This window comes from Mandrillus leucophaeus, unplaced genomic scaffold (assembly GCF_000951045.1).
Source record: "Mandrillus leucophaeus isolate KB7577 unplaced genomic scaffold, Mleu.le_1.0 Scaffold552, whole genome shotgun sequence".
NCBI classification, from domain to species: Eukaryota; Metazoa; Chordata; class Mammalia; order Primates; family Cercopithecidae; genus Mandrillus; species Mandrillus leucophaeus.
In genome coordinates, this window is record NW_012105942.1 from 339,543 (window position 1) to 357,861 (window position 18,319).

The 18,319-nt window shown below is 39.6% G+C and overlaps 1 protein-coding gene across 1 annotated transcript in view; it reads right to left on the reverse strand.

Annotated features, from left to right (window-relative positions):
* The window catches only part of SAMD3 (sterile alpha motif domain containing 3), an 89,058-nt gene extending 71,407 nt beyond the window's left edge, over positions 1-17,651 (reverse strand). The window contains exons 1-5 of the mRNA XM_011998012.1: positions 17,389-17,651; positions 11,437-11,482; positions 10,081-10,180; positions 9,216-9,405; positions 3,787-3,900 (exon numbers count right to left, since the gene is read on the reverse strand). Of these exons, the coding sequence (XP_011853402.1) occupies positions 3,787-3,900; positions 9,216-9,405; positions 10,081-10,159 (383 nt within the window). The 5' untranslated portion in view covers positions 10,160-10,180; positions 11,437-11,482; positions 17,389-17,651. The remainder of the gene's footprint in view (positions 1-3,786; positions 3,901-9,215; positions 9,406-10,080; positions 10,181-11,436; positions 11,483-17,388) is intronic.
* Between the last annotated feature and the right edge of the window lie 668 nt (positions 17,652-18,319).

Sequence of the window (18,319 nt, forward strand, 5' to 3'; positions counted from 1 at the left end):
GCCGGGTTTACAATAGCCAAAAAAATAGTCATTGTCCTTGAAGCATTTATAGTCTAATGAGAGAATACAAACTTTAAAGTGATCAATTTCATGAGCTAGTTTACAAGTCAAGCACGAGATAAGTAGATGGTACTATACACTGAGGAAGGGCTCCGTGCCTGGCCTGGAATGTCACCAGAGGCTTTCTGTAGAAGGATGTTGAGCAGAGGAAGGGAACTACACACTATGACACAAAAATCATACAGGAGGCCCTTAATCAACAACTGGCGACTGAAGAGTGCCCTAGGCAGAGGGGCAGGAGAAAGGGACCAAGAGTGGCTCCAACAATCTGGCTCACAGGGTTGGATGGTGGAGCCACCATCTGAGATAGGACATTGGAGGGGAGAGAATCTTCTGCCCCCTCTCAATCCACAGCCCTGGATAAACGGCAGGGCCATAGGGGAAATATTTAAAATAGGTACTTCACCCTGCCTTTATGGGCCACTCCTCCCACACAGCTGATTGCCCAGGAGGGGACACCTGATTCAAGCTGGACCCATGAACAAAGCAACACTGAAAGACAGAGTCAGTTGGCTGGGAGGACCTGAGCTGTTTATAGGGAGAATTTCCTTTGGAGTTGGTACTAAGGCAAGGCAGTCGTATGCCAGGCAGTTTGAGGGAAGCAGAACAGCCAGAAGTAGTATGATAAATCTGTCCTCATAGGGAGAAGCAAGGAAATGAGGCCGACTAGACAGGGAAGCAGAATGGAGACAGACGACCTGTGAGAAAGGAAGGGACCACTTCTCTGCCTGGCTTTCCAGCACCTGTTTCTTCATGCTCGAGAACTTACTTGTTCTGCCCTTAGATGCTGGGAAATGCTTTGCTTACAATACACTCCCGTTGTCTTTACTGTGAGAGGAATTTTGTTTCTTACTGCCAAATACATACGAAGGCAGGAAAGATAAGTTTACTTTTTGAAACATTAACCCCAAGGTACAGCATGCAGAGATGGGCAGCTGGTGGTAAACAGAGAAGTAAAGGGCTTAGGAGAGACTTTATGACCAGAGATAAAGATAGGGGCGTGTCACTTCTACTTTCCAAACCCTTCTACTTCTCTCAATTTCTTAGCCAGTCCTATTTTTCTCCTCCCCCTTGCCAGGTGTTATGAAGAATGTGAAATGCCATTAAGTGAGCCATGTGAAAACAATTGGAATAACCCTGCCCAGCCAGTATCACAGGAGCATGGTGAGGACCAAATGTCAGAGGGCTTAGAAAGGAGGAAAGATAGCCTGGGCAACACACCGAGATCTCATCTCTACACATCATTAGAAAAAGTAGCTGGGCCTGGTAGTGCATACCTGTGGTCCCAGCTACTCCGAAGGTTAAGGCGGGAGGACTGCCGGAGCCTGGAAGGTCAAGGCTGCAGTGAGCCCTGATTGCATCACTGCACTCCAGCCTGGGTGATAGAGTGAGACCCCATGTCATCAAAAAAAAAGAAAGAAAGAAAAGAAAAGAGAAGAACTACAGGTATAGAAGGTTGCATCCTCATCTGCTGTGTTAAGTAGGCAGAGAAAAGACACCCTAAGGAAAGTAGGAACACCTCCAGGAGCAGGGCTGGAGAAATGGTTGTACACCGAGTGTCCTCTGTGTGCTTCCACTCGGCTTGGAACTTGGCAGGTATTCTCTATTCTTAATGCTCAAAACAGCACCATGAGAAAGTATCATTATTATTTCCATTTTGCAGATGAGGATACAGAGACAGTGCTACCAGGGTAGGTAGCACTGGGGCTAATCACGGTTCTCCCCAACTCTACTCACACTTCCACAGTTATAGACATGTGGACTGGCTGCAATTAGCAGCTTCCTGTTGGAAGGGGTAGTGGAGAGCTCATGGCTTACTCCATGCACCTGGAGCCAATCACAGGCAAGCTCTAGGAATCAGCAAGCACCCATGAGTGGGAAGGAGGGGAATGAAGCCACTTTACAAATGGATTTCCACTTTCTGAATCGTAGTTCAATCCAGGAAGACCAAGGCAATGAATTTCACACGTAGGACATGCCCTTCCACCTTCTTCGTCGCCACCCCAAACAAGAGTCAGTGGGCCCTTACACTGGGAGATCTTGAGGCACCGAGGCTGTGGGGCTGGAGGTGGGGTCCAAGGCTGAAGAGAGGGAAAGAGAGCAGAAATGACAGCCCAGAGCCAAAGCCCATTTGCAGGAGCTCCTCATCAAAGCTGCTGCTCTTCTCTGCGCTCATAGGGCTGCTGGGACCTTGCAGGCCTGAGTCAGAGGCTGTTGCCCAGTCCCCTGAGCTTTCATGCTGAGGGTGGCTAGGTCCTGTGCTGAGGCAGTAACAGCCCACTTCGAAAAAATAGCTAGAAACCCTTTGACTACTCTAAATCTCGTTTGTACTCATTTACAAAAAGGAGAGAATAATGCCCACCTTTCTGAACTGCTGTGTGGGCAAAACGAGCTGATGGTGTAAATGGTTTGTGAAAACTACATCCTTTCTTGTCTATTGCCCGATTATTCTTTCTGTGCAAGCTGACAGTCTCTCTTTTCAATGAACTACGTTTAAGGCATTGCATTTGCTTGTTAGTGGCTGGAGACAATAGGTAATCTGAGTTATGGATGCACGGATTGCCTGGGTGGGATGGCTGTGAAATGCTCTAGGACAGCAGTTCTTAACCCCCAGGCCACATACGAGTACTGGTTCATGGCCTGTTAGGAACCAAGCCACACAGCAGGAGGTGAGCAGCAGGTGAGCGAGCGAAGCTTCATCTATATTTATAGCCACTTCCCATCACTGGCATTACCACCTGAGCTCCGCCTCCTGTCAGATCAGTGAGCATTAGATGCTCATAGGAGCGCAAACCCTATTGTGAACTGTGCATGTGAAGGATCTAGCTTGCGCACTCCTTCTGAGAATCTGATGCCTGATGATCTGTCACTGTCTCCCATCACCCCAAGATGGGACTATCTAGTTGCAGAAAAATAAGCTCAGGGCCCTCACTGATTCTATGTTATGGTGAATTGTATGATTATTTCATTATATATTAGAATATAATAATAGAAATAAAGTGCACAATAAATGGGATGTGCTTGACTCATCCCCAAACCATCCCCCCGACCCCAGTCCTCGGAAAAACTGTTTTCCATCAAATCAGTCTCTGGTGTCGAAAAGATTGGGAACCACTGTTCTAGGGGATGCTGTGACCTCCGTATCACATCTTACCTATGACCATCTCAGCACCAAATCCTACATGTGGTTCTCTAAGTCTACCGTTTTCCTTTGTTCTGCTGTAATCCATATATTGAAATATTACACTATGTAAAACCCAGTGTAGGAACATGGAGGAAATGTTTACCAAAACATCTGGAATATAAAGCAAATGCGTACCTCCCTCTAACAGGAGAGTCAAGTTAAAGCAACAACTACAAAATTCAAAACTCAAACTCCACCAAGGGATACTCTATAGAACATTATTCACTGAATAAATTTCATCTTTGTGACTACTGCCAATCACCTTGAAGAGTTTATCACAGAGAAATCCTCTTTTTCCTTAAAAATATACACTTGAAACATGTACACTATCATTCTAAAACTTCACTTTTACAGTACAAAGATCAGGAAATTTAATCTTCATCTTTTACCAAATATCTTTATCACTGGATAAAAATATATTCCCTTCCAGGAAAACAAAAAGTTTCAAATTAGAAATACATCTAAACATATGAAACTTTATCAAGAAGAAATAGAGAAGAATATTATTTGGCTTTAAACTATCTTAAAGTTGGTATCCTCACCTCTGTTTCAATACTCTTTGGTCAATTAGTCCATTATCAAGGTTTTCAGCTGGATAGAAAGATGGCATTCGCTCCCCATGGCTGGCTGGACTAGAGGACTCTTCATCCCTGTAACGAAGAAAAAAGAGGTGGGTCAGGCACTATTCAACAGGTGACATGACCATTGATCTCACAGCAGCTCAGAGGGTAGCACCAGCCCAGAGTAAATATCATGGTCTGTGTCCACTTCCAAGTGCCACATTAGACTCATGAGTAAGAGAACGGAAAGAAGGCCCCTCTGGCGTCATTTAATTAATTGGTTCTACGTGCCAGGAGGCAGACTGCTGCCAGTTCATAATGCTGTTTTCACCGATCTATCCTATTTTTAAATGGCATTAAAACAATATTTTCCAGCCGGGCGTGGTGGCTCACACCTGTAATCCCAGCGCTTTGGGAGGCTGAGGCAGGCGGATCACGAGGTCAGGAGATCGAGACCATCCTGGATAACACGGTGAAACCCCGGGTCTACTAAAAATACAAAAAATTAGCCAGGCGTGGTGGCAGGCGCCCGTAGTCCCAGCTACTCGGGAGGCTGAGGCAGGAGAATGGCATAAACCCGGGAGGCGGAGCTTGCAGTGAGTTGAGATCTCACCACTGCACTCCAGCCTGGGCTACAGGGCAAGACCCCATCTCAAAAAAAAAAAAAAAAAAAAAAAAAACAATATTTTCCTTTATGAAATGATGGTGATTGTAGAATGTTTCTTTTTTAGCTAATATTCTTGTCTGGCAAAATTAAATGGTAAACTCTCAGATCCCTACTTTGCTTTCTGCCACTTTGGGAGACATTTTATTATCTGTGAAACCTCATGATCTTAGAAACACACTCTACTAACTCCCTCATTTTCCAAGTAAAGCAACTGAAGCCTAGAAGGCAAAGCAACTCCTGGTGAGCTACTCAGTAGCAGTGCCAGGATTTGAACTCAGTTTTTCACCTTCCTGACCAATGATTTTTCTACCAGTTTCAACAAGAACAACAATCAAAAAGCAACTGCAAATATGCCGGCCTATTTCATATCCCCATCATTTGCTGAGGTATCAACAAGATGCTAAATATCTTGCCCAGAAGTGGCCTACAAATCCTTTTTAAAATAACGTGCCAGGCCGGGTATGGTGGCTCACATCTGTAATCCCAGCATTTTGGGAGGCCAAGGCAGGTGGATCACCTTACGTCAGGATTTTGAGGTCAGCCTGGCCAAGATGACAAAGCCCTGTCTCTACTTAAAACACAAAAATCAGCTGGACGTGGTGGCAGGCACCTGTAATCTCAGCTACTCAGGAGACTGAGGCAGGAGAATCACTTGAACCTGGGAGGTGGAGGTTGCAGTGAGCTGAGATCGTGCCATTGCACTGTAGCCTGGGCAACAAGAGTGAAACTCCATAAAAAAAAAAAAAAGCCAGGTGTAAACCAAAAATAAAATTCTAAGGCCCCCAACCATTTGAATGGACCCCTCCTCTCAGCTAAAGGCATTCCAAAATTAACCTGAAAAACTAGTTCAGGCCATGATGGGAAGGGAAGGTTGGACACGCTTCATTATACCCTCCTCCCTTTTAGAATTCAGGAAAAGTTGACCAGCATTAACATCAACACAGACATTAAGTCTAATAAGAAACATTTATGGGCCAGGCATGGTAGATCACGCCTGTAATCCCAGCATTTTGGGAGGCCGAGGCAGGTGGACCACGAGGTCAGGAGATCAAGACCATCCTGGCTAACACAGTGAAACCCTATCTCTACTAAAAATACAAAAAATTAGCCAGGCGTGGTGGCGGGTGCCTATAACCCAGCTACTCAGGAGGCTGAGGCAGGAGAATCGCTTGAACCTGGGAGGCAGAGGTTGCAGTGAGCCGAGACAGCACCACTGCATTCCAGCCTGGAAGACAAAGCAAGACTCCATGTCAAACAAAAAAGAGATACATTTATGATCTATTCTCTCTGAAGCCTGCTACCTGGAGGCTTCATCTGCATGAGAAAACCTTAGTCTCCACAACCCCTTATAACCCAGACATTTCTATTGATAATAACTCTTTCAATCAATTGCCAATCAGAATTTTTTTTTTTTTTTTTTTTTTGAGACGGAGTCTTGCTTTGTCACCCAGGCTGGAGTGCAGTGGCCGGATCTCGGGTCACTGCAACCTTTGCCTCCTGGGTTCACGCCATTCTCCTGCCTCAGCCTCCTGAGTAGCTGGGATTACAGGTGCCCGCCACCACGCCCAGCTAATTTTAGTAGAGACGGGGTTTCACCGTGTTAGCCAGCATGGTCTCAACCTCCTGACCTCGTGATTTGCCTGCCTCTGCCTCCCAAAGTGCTGGGATTACAGGCGTGAGACACCACGCCCGGCTTTTTTTTTTTTTTTTGAGACAGAGTCTCGCTCTGTCACTCAGGCTGGAGTACAATGATACGATCTCGGCTCACTGCAAACTCTGCCTCCCAGGTTCAAGCAATTCTCCTGCCTCAGCCTCCTGAGTAGCTGGGATTACAGACACCCACCACCATGCCTGGCTAATTTTTGTATTTTTAGTAGAAACGGGGTTTCACCATGTTGGTCAGGCTGGTCTCGAACTCCTGACCTCAAGTGATCTGCCCGCCTTGATCTCCCAAAGTGCTGGGATTACAGGCGTGACCCACTGCACTGACCTGCCAATCAGAAAAATTTTAGATCCGCCTGTGATCTGGAAGCCCCAGCTTTGAGTTGTTCTGCGCTTCCAGTTCAAACAAATGTAAATCTTACACTGACTAATGTGTTATGTCTCCCTAAAATGTATAAAAGCAAGCTGTACCTGACTACATTGGGCACATGTCATCAGGACCTTCTGAAGCCGTGTCATGGATGCATCCTTAACCTTGGCAAAATAAACTTTCTCAATTGATTTGAGACCTGTCTCAGAGACTTTTGGGTTCACACAGGCAACCACTAGCCATTAATGGGAATCTACTCAAACGGAAACCTATCAGCTATCTCAGATCTAGAATGCCATCACAGACTCTTTAGAAGGGACTTAAAGTATCACTTATTCTACCTACTTCATTTTACAATTGAAGAAGCTAAAACTAAAAGGGGTCAGACAAATTTCCAAGGCTGGATGAGGGGCTAATATCACGACAGGGGGTTGAAATCAGGTGTCTTGATAGCTAGCTTCAGGGTTCTTCTGTACACCGAGTCTCCTATCTTTATTAAACACTCTCTAAGGGGGTTTAATTAAACAGCGTATTCTCATGCCTCTTTCTACGATCATTCTCACTTGATGATTGTCAAGTGACAACATAGTTAATAAATATATTTGACAATAAGCAAATACAACCAACAAGCATTTTAATCAAATATAAAGCAGTAAGTTTTCTCTTCTCACATGCAATTGTAATTCTGCACCAGAAGAATTTAATCTAAATACAAGACAAACAAATCCCTAAGGTGAGTCAGCTGCTTGTGGGTAGAGTGCAAAGTCCCCACTCATAAATCCCCAGACAAACAGTGGTCCCAGTCTTGGCCATGTTTGAAACTAGCTTTCTTAACCCGGTTAACAAAGTTTCATATTTAACACAGGACTATTTTAGTCTAGGAGAAAAAGGACAGATTTGCTCAAAGATTGTGATACTCCTAACATCAGTGTGAATTAAAGAGGAGGTAAGTACCATATTACTTTTCACAATGTACAGATGAAGAAGCAGGGATGCCAACATTTAATATAATCAATCCAAGTCAGTGGTAGAACCAGGAAGGAAGCCCAGGTTTCCTGGCAGTCCAGCCAGTTCTCTTTTGCTTGAGAACATTACAAACTGATTTGCAGTGGAAACAAGACTGCCTGTTTTCTTCTAAGCTGTGCCTAAGGCAAAATCAAGATTCCACTCAATGGAAGGGAACTTCCAGCTCAAAAGTCCTACTCATCCAAAAATGTAAGGAAATTACCTTGATCTCTCTTTCAGGTTCCTACCCTTCCCTTGCTGGGAAGGAGTAAAAGCTTGCAATGGGAACTTCATCAAAACTTACATGTTCAAGAGTGTCCTCTTTTACACAGATATGCCAAAACAATGTTTAGAAATCCTTCAAATAAATCAGCTGGGGGCCGGGCGAAGCAGCTCTTGCCTGTAATCCCAGCGCTTTAGGAGGCTGAGCTGGGAGGATGGCTTGAGGCCAGGAGTTGGAGACCAACCTGGGCAACATAGTGAGACCACCATTTGTTTAAAAAAATAAAAATAGATTAGCCAGGCATGGTGTTGAGTGCCTGTAATCCCAACTACTTGGGAGGCGGAAGCAGGAGGATAGCTTGAGCCCAGGAATTCGAAGCTGCTGTGAGCTATGATCCTGCCACAGCATTCCAGCCTGGGGGTCAGACTGAGATCCATCTCCAAAAAAACCAAAAAGCTTTTTTTTAAAAAAAATCAATTAGTAGAATTTCCAGTACAGCTCTATGCCATCCCTTCAAGGCTACCTATTCCCCTCCATGTCCCAAATATTCAAATATTCTAGAAATAAACTTGCTTATGTCAGGTCTCTACCATTATATTACTTATCAAGGAGAAAGAGAGAAATCTTTATTATTACCAATCTAATCTCAAAAAATTAAAGTAAAAACATAGAATAGATTTTATCAATCATCAAAATCTTTAAAATTTATTTAATCTTAGAAACCTTACAAAAAAATCTTGAAAATGGAAAAATCAAACCAGAATGGCCGAAATGATCCCAGGGCATAGATGAATGTGTAAAATGAAAATTTCAGCCTTATAAATCCTGTTATCATTTCTTTCCATTGCAGAAGTCAGTGATTAAAAAACAAACAGATAAAACCATCCCCAAACTTCAGAGCTTTTATCTGCCACCACTACTTTTTCTACATGATTTTTTGGGGTGTTTCATAGTATTCATTATTATAAGGATACTCTTAAAAAATTGGAAAACTCATGTGACAATAATGTGTTTAGCAAATTACATCGTAAAGGCAACTAGAGGAGAATATAAGTTCATTACTCTAAGAAATCCCAGGAAAATAAATAACTAGATTAATAAATAAACAGTTTTGGGAAAAGCAAAGGAGCAATCAAGATGCGTTTTCCAAAGCCTGATCTTAAAACCAGAGCTTCAGGATCCGTTTCTCCTTCTGTTACATGTCTATTTCACCTGCTTGTTCCACAGCATTTTACATAGAAACTCCTTGCTAATAGGACTTCCCTAATGATTGGAATCAGTGTTTAAAAAATGGTGTATAAGAAAGTTTCTTGATTCTTAAAATTTTACAACGTCCTTTGTTCAAATATTAGAAATACTGTACATACAGTCTAGCAGAAAATGATCACAATTTTCAAAGGGCTTTAAACCCAAACGTCATGCTCTAGACACCATTGGGAAAGCTCGGGAAAAAAAAAATTAAGGCCATTTATGAACATACTCACTCTCGGGCTGCTTCTGTTTGCATGACCAGGGCTGCCTCTTTGGGGTTTTCTGGGGACTTCAGTCCTTGAGTGTTCTGCTTGTATTTTTTAATTAAATCCATCAGAACAGCCTGGTGCCCAATTTTCTTTACCAGTTGCTGAACCATCCGATCATTAAGTGCGAGAAGAGCGGCCCCACTTACTTCTTCCTCTGGGAAAAAGAAAAAAAATTAGTTTCTACATGGCTTTCTGGCAAAACACAGCCATTCTGAAGAGGCAAAATTCCCTCTAGTGATAAAAGGATCATCTAAACTTGTCCCCTGCCATTAAATATAAATGGATCCATATTTTTGACAAAGACAGAACTCCAATGTTGCATAATTCCAAATCAATGCCTGGTCCTAAGAAAGCACCAGAACATGAAATCACAATAAAAAACTTATTATTTCCGCATTAACACCCTCCCCATTCTAGTTCTCTCTAACTGGTAATGTTTTTATAAAGAAAAAAATCTTAGGAAATTATTCTTCGTAATACCTCCTAGCCGGTATTCAACCTTATAAACCCAACACTACAAAAAGTACATACTGTATTACTTAAGAACAAAAGCAATATTAAATGCATATATCAAATATGTATTTTAAATGACCCGTAAGACTTTATTTTATTTGAGTTCTTGAAACACTATATTCTCCTGTGGATGTTACTTTCAAGTGGAAACTCTGCTACAGTCCATAAAGAAATGTAAAGTTCTCTACTGCAGCAACCCCACATCCACATTTATATGCACACAGACATTGGGCAACAAAAGTAATTTTCAGTAAGAGAGGACATCAGAATATCTAGGTTGCTCAATTAAAATTTTTGGAAAGTATAAACAACTCACCTTGAAACCTATGAACTAGCTCGCCTAAATTTTTCTCCACCAACCAACTGCAGACCTGCTCAACTGACCAGGTTTCCATTGCTGTCTCCTGTAAATAGACCTGTAGAGCAAAAGGTCAGAGAATTCTCCAGCTTTTCTTTCTGATTGTGCCTTAATTTTTTTTTAATAGCCCCTTCCTTTGCTAGACTCCTTTATACTCTCAATGTTAAGCTTTTTAAAAATTACGATTTTTACAATGTACATTTAAAAATTGCTAACAAAACACACACTCACTTTAAAAATAAGACCTGATTTAAAACTATTTCCTAGTATCTCATTTCTCAGATTTCTTCACCTTCTCCTACTTTTTTTCCACAGGCATCCTAAGCTTTACTAACAGCCAGCCAGAGACACACAATGGTACCCAATCCTGTACCATTAACACCCAGGTTTCTTCACAAAGAAAAGAAAGGTGTGAAATTCACCAGTACCAGGCTCCTCAGGAAGTGGTTGACATTTACAGAAGGGGTGGGCAGGGGAGGAAGGGAGGAAGGATCAGATAAAAGCCTGACAGAGATACTTAGTAAACCAAGACTGGTTAACCCCTTGCTTCTCCTAGCTAGGAGAAGGAGATTGTAACTTACTGCTTCTCATTGTTTTCCTTTAGCAAGAGGAGGAAGTAGGACCCAAATTTCTCAGGAGAATCTGAATGTTTCTGTCCTTCCTTCCAATACTACTCTTACATATCCCTCTGAGTTCTAGAACTCTATTGGACACTGTTATGATTGGTGAGATAACTAGGATAAACTACCACTCTGACTGAAAATTTTTTACTTAATTGGGCATATTCAAAATTGGAAAATAATTAAATATGTTAATAATTATTGTGAAAGAAGCGTAGGCAAAGTTTGCAAGATACATTCTTTAACTATTTCAGTTATTTTTGCATGCCGCTTGTCTCCAACCACTTAGAAAACTTAAAGCTATTTCCCTAAGGAAGCTTATTTCTGGTTTTTGTAATTAAATCCAAAGGACTTCTGATGGACTTGGAGGCGGGGTGGGTGGGGAGGGAACTGAAATAAATTTAAAACATTTTAACCTTTTATCATTACTTGTCAATTTGAAATCTCAATCTAAATGATATAGATTTACTTGTACATTAAGATACTGACTATTCTATAAAGACTAAGGAAAAAGCTACTCTTGGAGAAATGGAATCATAAGGAAAGATAAAAATGTTTATTAGTCGTGAATTTAAATTTTATTGATGGAAGTTTTAAATAGAACTATTGTTGTATTTTTCATTTTTGTATATTTAAATAAGTTACAATTACGAACATTATAGTTAAAATAGTGGAAAAGGGGAAAGATGTTTACCTTGCATATGTGACAAGCTGGAAAGATAGTCTTCAAGAATCATTTCCTAGAAAACAGGTAGACTTCAAAGTATTAAGCCTCATACTCATAAGTATTCACAAATACCAACTTGAAAAATTGAAAACAAGGGTTAAATATAGAAGAACATCTTTCTGAATTTCAGCAGTGGATTTAATTTGCTATGACAAACAGTAGCCATAGAACTCCTCCCCTAGGCTAAGCAGCAATAGCAGGGTGTGAAAAGTCATTATTTGCGAGACTCTGGTGTAAATTAAAAATCACACCTTTCTGTCACACTTCTGGCTTCCTTGCGAAGATTAGGACTTAGGGAAAAAATAGAAAATAAAGAAAAAATAAAACAATTCTCTAAGCTCTAAGATAAAAAGGTATGCAGAGCAGAAGATACTGCCTTATAGTCATCTATGGATAAAAGGAAATTTGAAAATAAAATGAGTACTTGGAAATGGTCACGTATTTTTAAATTTGCAGATTTTTACCACAATTCTACTTCTGGGAAAAAGAAGACAGGTTAAATTATAACGTCATACAAACATAATAACATTAAAAAGCATATAGTTTTTGCCCAGTAGTTTTTCTGGGGAGTTTATAAAACGGTATCACTGACTAAACAATGTAACATCTTTTGAGTAGTAACGTTACAACTTCTTCTCACATAAATTATGGATATGTTATTTATTATCTTCTACACCATGAAGGCATAAACTATATATCAAATGAGAAAAGATATATCTGGTAGCTTTATTCTGAGCTTCAGAAACACCTGAAAATATTTCAAAATGTGAAGGCAAGCATTATCCCTAAATAGTTGAAGGCACAATAATTTTTAAGAAGAATTAATAATACTTTACTAATTAAAGTATTCTTTAATAAAATAATTCTTTAATACTTAAAGAATTAATAATTCTTTAAGAAGAATTAATAATTCTTAAAAATTAATAATTTCTAAGAAGAATTATGTATGAATGCTCCTGCTAAACCATTCCATTATTTGATTGAATTAAAAATCAAGAAAATAAATTTGTATTAAATATTACAGGGCTTCATCTAACTAAAGCCAAGAAGAGGTAAGACTTTAGCTAAAGCAGCCTGAATATGGGTAAGCTTTGTTTAATAAATTTGTTAAAACTACAAAGGAAGATTATAGGGTCATCTGCTGTGAATGTGATTTATAATCTTCAAGGGGCAATCTAACATAAAAACGTCAACCACCAAAGAGCACTTTTTAAGAAACTATGAACACTTTTTGTCATCTTTCTATTTGCATTTTTAGTTTTATTCCTCTGAAGTCCAAAAGCTGAGACAATAAAAGATTCCTAAAAGTTTTGCTGGCGGCATATGCCGTCTCCTGGATCAATACCTCATTCTGCCCTGAGAAAAAGTATCTCCTACTGTGGCTGAACTTGAAGGGACGAAACATTTATCAAAAATCAGTTCCAGGCTGCGCGTGTATGAAAGAAGGAAAATTGAGGTACAAAAATAAGGATGTGACTGTCACATACAACAATGTCGGGGCAATTCTCTTGGGTAGCAGCCTTGCTACCATGGGAGGTGATAGTGTTGTAGGACTCTCTCTTTAGTTCAGCTAAGAGTTGGGTTCTTGTCACACAGCCATGAAACATAAGGCTCACATTCACTTTGAAGGGTGAGAAAAATGGAATTTATTGGGCGAAAAGGAAAATAAGGGGAAACTGGCTCTCAGCAGAGCGAGAGTCCTGCTAGTATATGCTTCTCATCTCACAGATTGAATTCCAAGTTCCCACACCAGGATAAGAGAGGCCAGGTCCTCCTTGCTGCAAACTGCGTGAACTTCCATGGCTCCATGCCATTCTCTTAGTGCGCAGGCTGGTTGGAGGTTCTCCAGGGACCTCTTCGTACTCCGGTGTCTCAATAGCAGCATGATGTTCCAATGGAACATAACATCTCATCCACTATGGCCTGATGATGTTCTTCCAACCATCGCCAGACCACATGAAATAAACACTGAAATATTCAACTCAAATACTTTGCATATGTTAGTCACCAACATGTTTACTGACTAGATAGCTAGCCCAAAGTGGGGTGGATGATGATACACTAAAGAAGTTAGAAGCCTTACTAAGAAGATAAGATACATAGATAAGCAGAATATGATATACAGCCAATTATGATGGATACTTTAGAAAGCACCCTGGGGCTGGATTTTCCCACAGTGTCCTGGAAGCAAATGGATCTTGATTTGGAATCTAAATAATGGACATAGTTTAGATAGCAAAAAAAACTGGAGAAAGCAGGACCAATGTAATGAACTCAAAGTAAAAAACCAGAAATAAACGAGTCATGTTTTGGAACCTCAGGGAGGACCATGCTGCTTGGAATAGGCACCACATGGTAGGGAACCACAGGAGACAGGGTCTGAAGATTGCAGAAAGGCTTAGAATGTTAAGAGTTTATAGATATGCCTAAGCTTGGGAGAGTCATCGAACTGAGAGTATGTTCCATGCTTTGGAAAGATTATTTAGGCAGCTGAGTCAAATAAATGACAGAAAAGCATTTTTTCTTGAAGCAAATTGTGTATGAGATGGAAGGCCTTAGCCTTTACTAAACATTCATACATGCACCAATTTTCCTTCATTTTTGAAAACATAGATATTTATATTAATGTTTTAAACATTTAAGGAACAAAACTATTAATTTTTTTCATACATCCTGGTCTGAAAGGGAGTGACATCTATAAAGCTTGCAGACACCAAGCAGGTGAAACACACCAAAAGGGGCTGTCTGTATCCATTATGCTAAAGCATATGAAACAGTCATTTTTTTAATTATAAGGATTTATTTTTATTTTATTTTTAAAAAATTTTTATTCCCATATGTTATTGGGGAACAAGTGGTGTTTGGTTACATGCGTAAGTTCTTTAGTGGTAACTTGTGAGATTTTGGTGCATACATCACTGGAGCAGTATTCACTGCACCCAATTTGTAGTCTTTTATCCCTCACCCTTTTCCCCACCTTTTCCTGAGTCCCCAAAGTCCACTGTGTCATTCCTATGCCTTTTCATCCTTATAACTTAACTCCCACTTATGAGTGAGAGCATATGATATTTGGTTTTCCATTCCCGAGTTACTTCACTTAGAATAATAGTCTCCAATATCATCCAGGTCACTGCAAATGCCATTAATTCATTCCTTTTTGTGGTTGAGTAGTATTCCATCATATATATACCGCAGTTTCTTTATCCACTTGTTGATTGATGGGGATTTGGGTTGGTCCCACATTTTTGCAATTGAGAATTCTGCTGAAACAGCCATTTTTGTACATATAAGAATTCAAGATCAGTAATTTCCTATGGCTTAAGTTATTAAAATCTTACTTTTATAAAGATTAGTGTCTCTGTTGGTTCTTTTTATCTAGCAAGACTTACCAGAGTTGTCTGTAATTCACAACACCTCCAATAAATTTGAAGGAAAAAGTGGTGAGCACAGTCATAGTAACTTAAGTTTCACATTTTAATTTTTTTTTCTTTTTCTTTCTTTCTTTCTTTCTTTTTTTTTTTTTTCTTTTTTGAGATGGAATCTCGCTCTGTCACCCAGGTTGAAGTGTGGAATGCAGTGGCACAATCTCAGCTCATTGCAACCACCACCTCCCGGATTCAAGCCATTCTTTTGCCTTAGCCTCCTGAGTAGCTGAGATTACAGGCATGCCACCATGCTGGGCTAATTTTTGTGTTTTTAGTAGAAACGGGGTTTCACCATGTTGGCCAGGCGGATCTCGAACTGCTGAACTTGTGATCCGCCCGCCTCGGTCCCCCAAAGTGCTGGGATTACAGGCGTGAGCCACCGTGCCCAGCCAATTTTCGTATTTTCAAAGAAACTAAACAGCCACTTATCTGGGAGGTTTAGTTAAATTAATGAACAAAAATAGCAATGAGCCAGAGACCCAGAACTCTGGAACCTTTGAGTCACAAACACCCTGGTGTTTTGGCCTTTGAGTCAAACTTATGGTTTATCCCTGCTTCTGCCTCGTTGACAGCCAAAGCTTATGGTTCAGCAACACAGATAACAATCCTAGGGGGTTTTGCCAGAGATGGTAACTGTGAACTGTGCTATTGAATTTTGTCAAAAGCTGGATGTGTGACTGAGAAGTCTTGATAGTTTGAAGATGTCATTTCCCTTTGGATTAATTTATAAATTCCAATTAATAATCATGCATGGTTATATGTTTTACTTACTATGAGACTAGTTTTCATGTGGAAGAATAAATAGGTAAAAAGAGCTAAAAATGCTTGGCAAAAGGACTTGCACTTCCAGACGTTAAAAAGTGTTATACTATTAACAGCATGGTTCTGGAGGAAAAGAGAACAGATATTGAAACAGAATAGAAACTTAGAAACATAAATATTCATATGGAAGTACTGAAAAGATCTTTAAAATTGGTGACAAAGAAGGGATTAGTCAATACATTTTGTTGGGAAAATGCCTCATAACACCTACACAATAAATTCCTCAGATAAGTTAAATATGTAAATGTGAAAAATTAAAAAGGGTTTAAAATAATCTAAGATTACATAATAAAAATAAAATATTGATAGATTTGACTAAAAAGGAAAAACTCATGTGTATACACATATATTACAGTTGACCCTTGTGCGACACAGGGGTTGGGATGCTGACTCCTCTGTGCAGTTGAAAATTTGCATATAACTTTTGACTACCCCCAAGCTTAACTACTAATAGCCTACTGTTGATCAGAATCTTAACTGATAACACAGTCAATTAACACATATTTTGTATGTTATATGTATTATATACACTACTGTTACAATAAAATGAGTTAGAGAAAAGAAAATGTTACTAAGCAAATAACAAGGAAGAAAAAGCATGTTTACTATTTACGATGTGGGTGGAAGTGGATTATCATAAAGATCTTCACACCCATCTTCTCGAGGTGAGTAGGCTGACGAGGAGGAGGAAGAGGAGAGTTGGTCTTGCTGTCTCAAGGGTGGCAGAGGCAGAAGAAATCTGCATGTAAGTGAACCTGAGAGGTTCCAACACATGTTGTTCAAGGGTCAACTCTATAATCCATAAAACCAACTAAAAAATTAATATACCAATAGAAAAAAAGAGGAATAGGTAACCCTTGCACAAAATTTTAAACCAGTATCTGAAAATCTACATTATTTGCAATAAAAAGAATTAAATACCATCTCCATTTATTCCATTGGAAAATGTGAAAATTAGCAAGAGTGCAAGGTCAAATGTTATCTTACACATTGCTAAGGGGAGTATAAAGTGGCACAACTTGCCCTGTTATATTATTCCCATTTTATAGATGAAAGTCCTGGAGTTTACAGGGTAACTCGCCTAAGGTTCCTTTGCTTGTAAAGGCAAAAGTGATTTGAATCCAATCTATCCAACTTCAAAGGGTACTAATGCAAGCCAAAAACATTAAAAATATTTCTACATTCTGACCCCCAAATAGCATTTCTAAGAATGTGCCTAGAGACATTAACAGAAATGAACACAAAAGATGTTTGCCATAGCAATGGTCAGAATAGCGAAGAAATTGGACAGACAAAATTTCCACAATAGGAATTGGCCAATGAAATACAGTAATTTATATTTAAAATAAAATACTATGTAGTAATTAAAAATTTTATCTAGAAAAATAACAATATAGAGAGAAACAGTCATGGATGTGGTTAAATGAAAATAGATTTAAAACAGTATGATTCAGTTTTGTGGAAAGAATAAAATAAAAGTAGAATGAAATGCTTAGTTACACAAAGACTGGGAAAGCATGTACTAGATGGCAGAAGTAGCAACCTCTATTTGGAGGAATTAATGTTTTTTGTTTGTAATCTGCTACTCTTAAATTTTTCTCAATGAAAGAATTTTATCTTAATATCAGAAAAGTTAGAGTTTTATAGAGAAAACGTAAAAAGTGATATCTACAGATTACTGCTGCAGAGGCTTTTGGTCCATCTCTTCGAGATCAGAAGATCAAAGGAGACAGCACCTTCTCCTCCTCCAGGCAAATCTGATTAGTGGGTATGGTTCTGGTTACTTTGTTTTATCTGAAAAATGGAAGATATCACCTACAAATCTGGAATCTTGGTTTCTCTTGAAAAATCAAAAGTTCTGGTGATACTGGGTCCATATTTCTGAATGGCAGCAACTGAGTAGTGGCTGCCCCATTGAAAGACAGCGAGACTGGGAGCCTCACAGCACACATAAGGTAAGTTTGAAACAGGATGGATCTCAGACAGCTAATGTTTGCACCTCTCAAAGGAAGAAGGTTCTGACAAGTGTGACAAATACCCATGTATGTACATATATGTTCACAATAATATATCTTTGACTACACTCAATTCTTCCTTAGTTATCTTTCTTAAGCTTCTAGAAGAAATAACACTAACCAGAAAAAAATTTGCTATATCAATCTTAAGGCAGATATAATAATAATGTATTGGAATTTAGACGTTGAATTCAAAGTCAAGGACTCAAAGCTTTGAATCTCAGAAGGTTCTAGTGTCTCCAGGCTTCATTTTCTTTGTAGCTACATCATTGAACTACAATGCACAAACCTTTATTTAGCAGACACATTGACTGAATGTAATTCCTGTTACCTAGCTCAGTGTGTACGTGATAGTGCAGGTGATAGTTGAATGTTTTACAGCTCTGAGTGGTGGCAAGAACTTACAATATTAAACTATTACAGCTATTAAACTATTTTTTTTTTTGGACGTACTCATTTGTTAGAACACATGAAAGGTGATTTCTGTATCCGCCTATATTGCTCAGCTGGTACAGTCAAGCTGGGCTCTCTTAATCTGTTACATTAAGTGCTGGTCTGACTTTGTAGACCTCTACAGGAAGAAGAGGA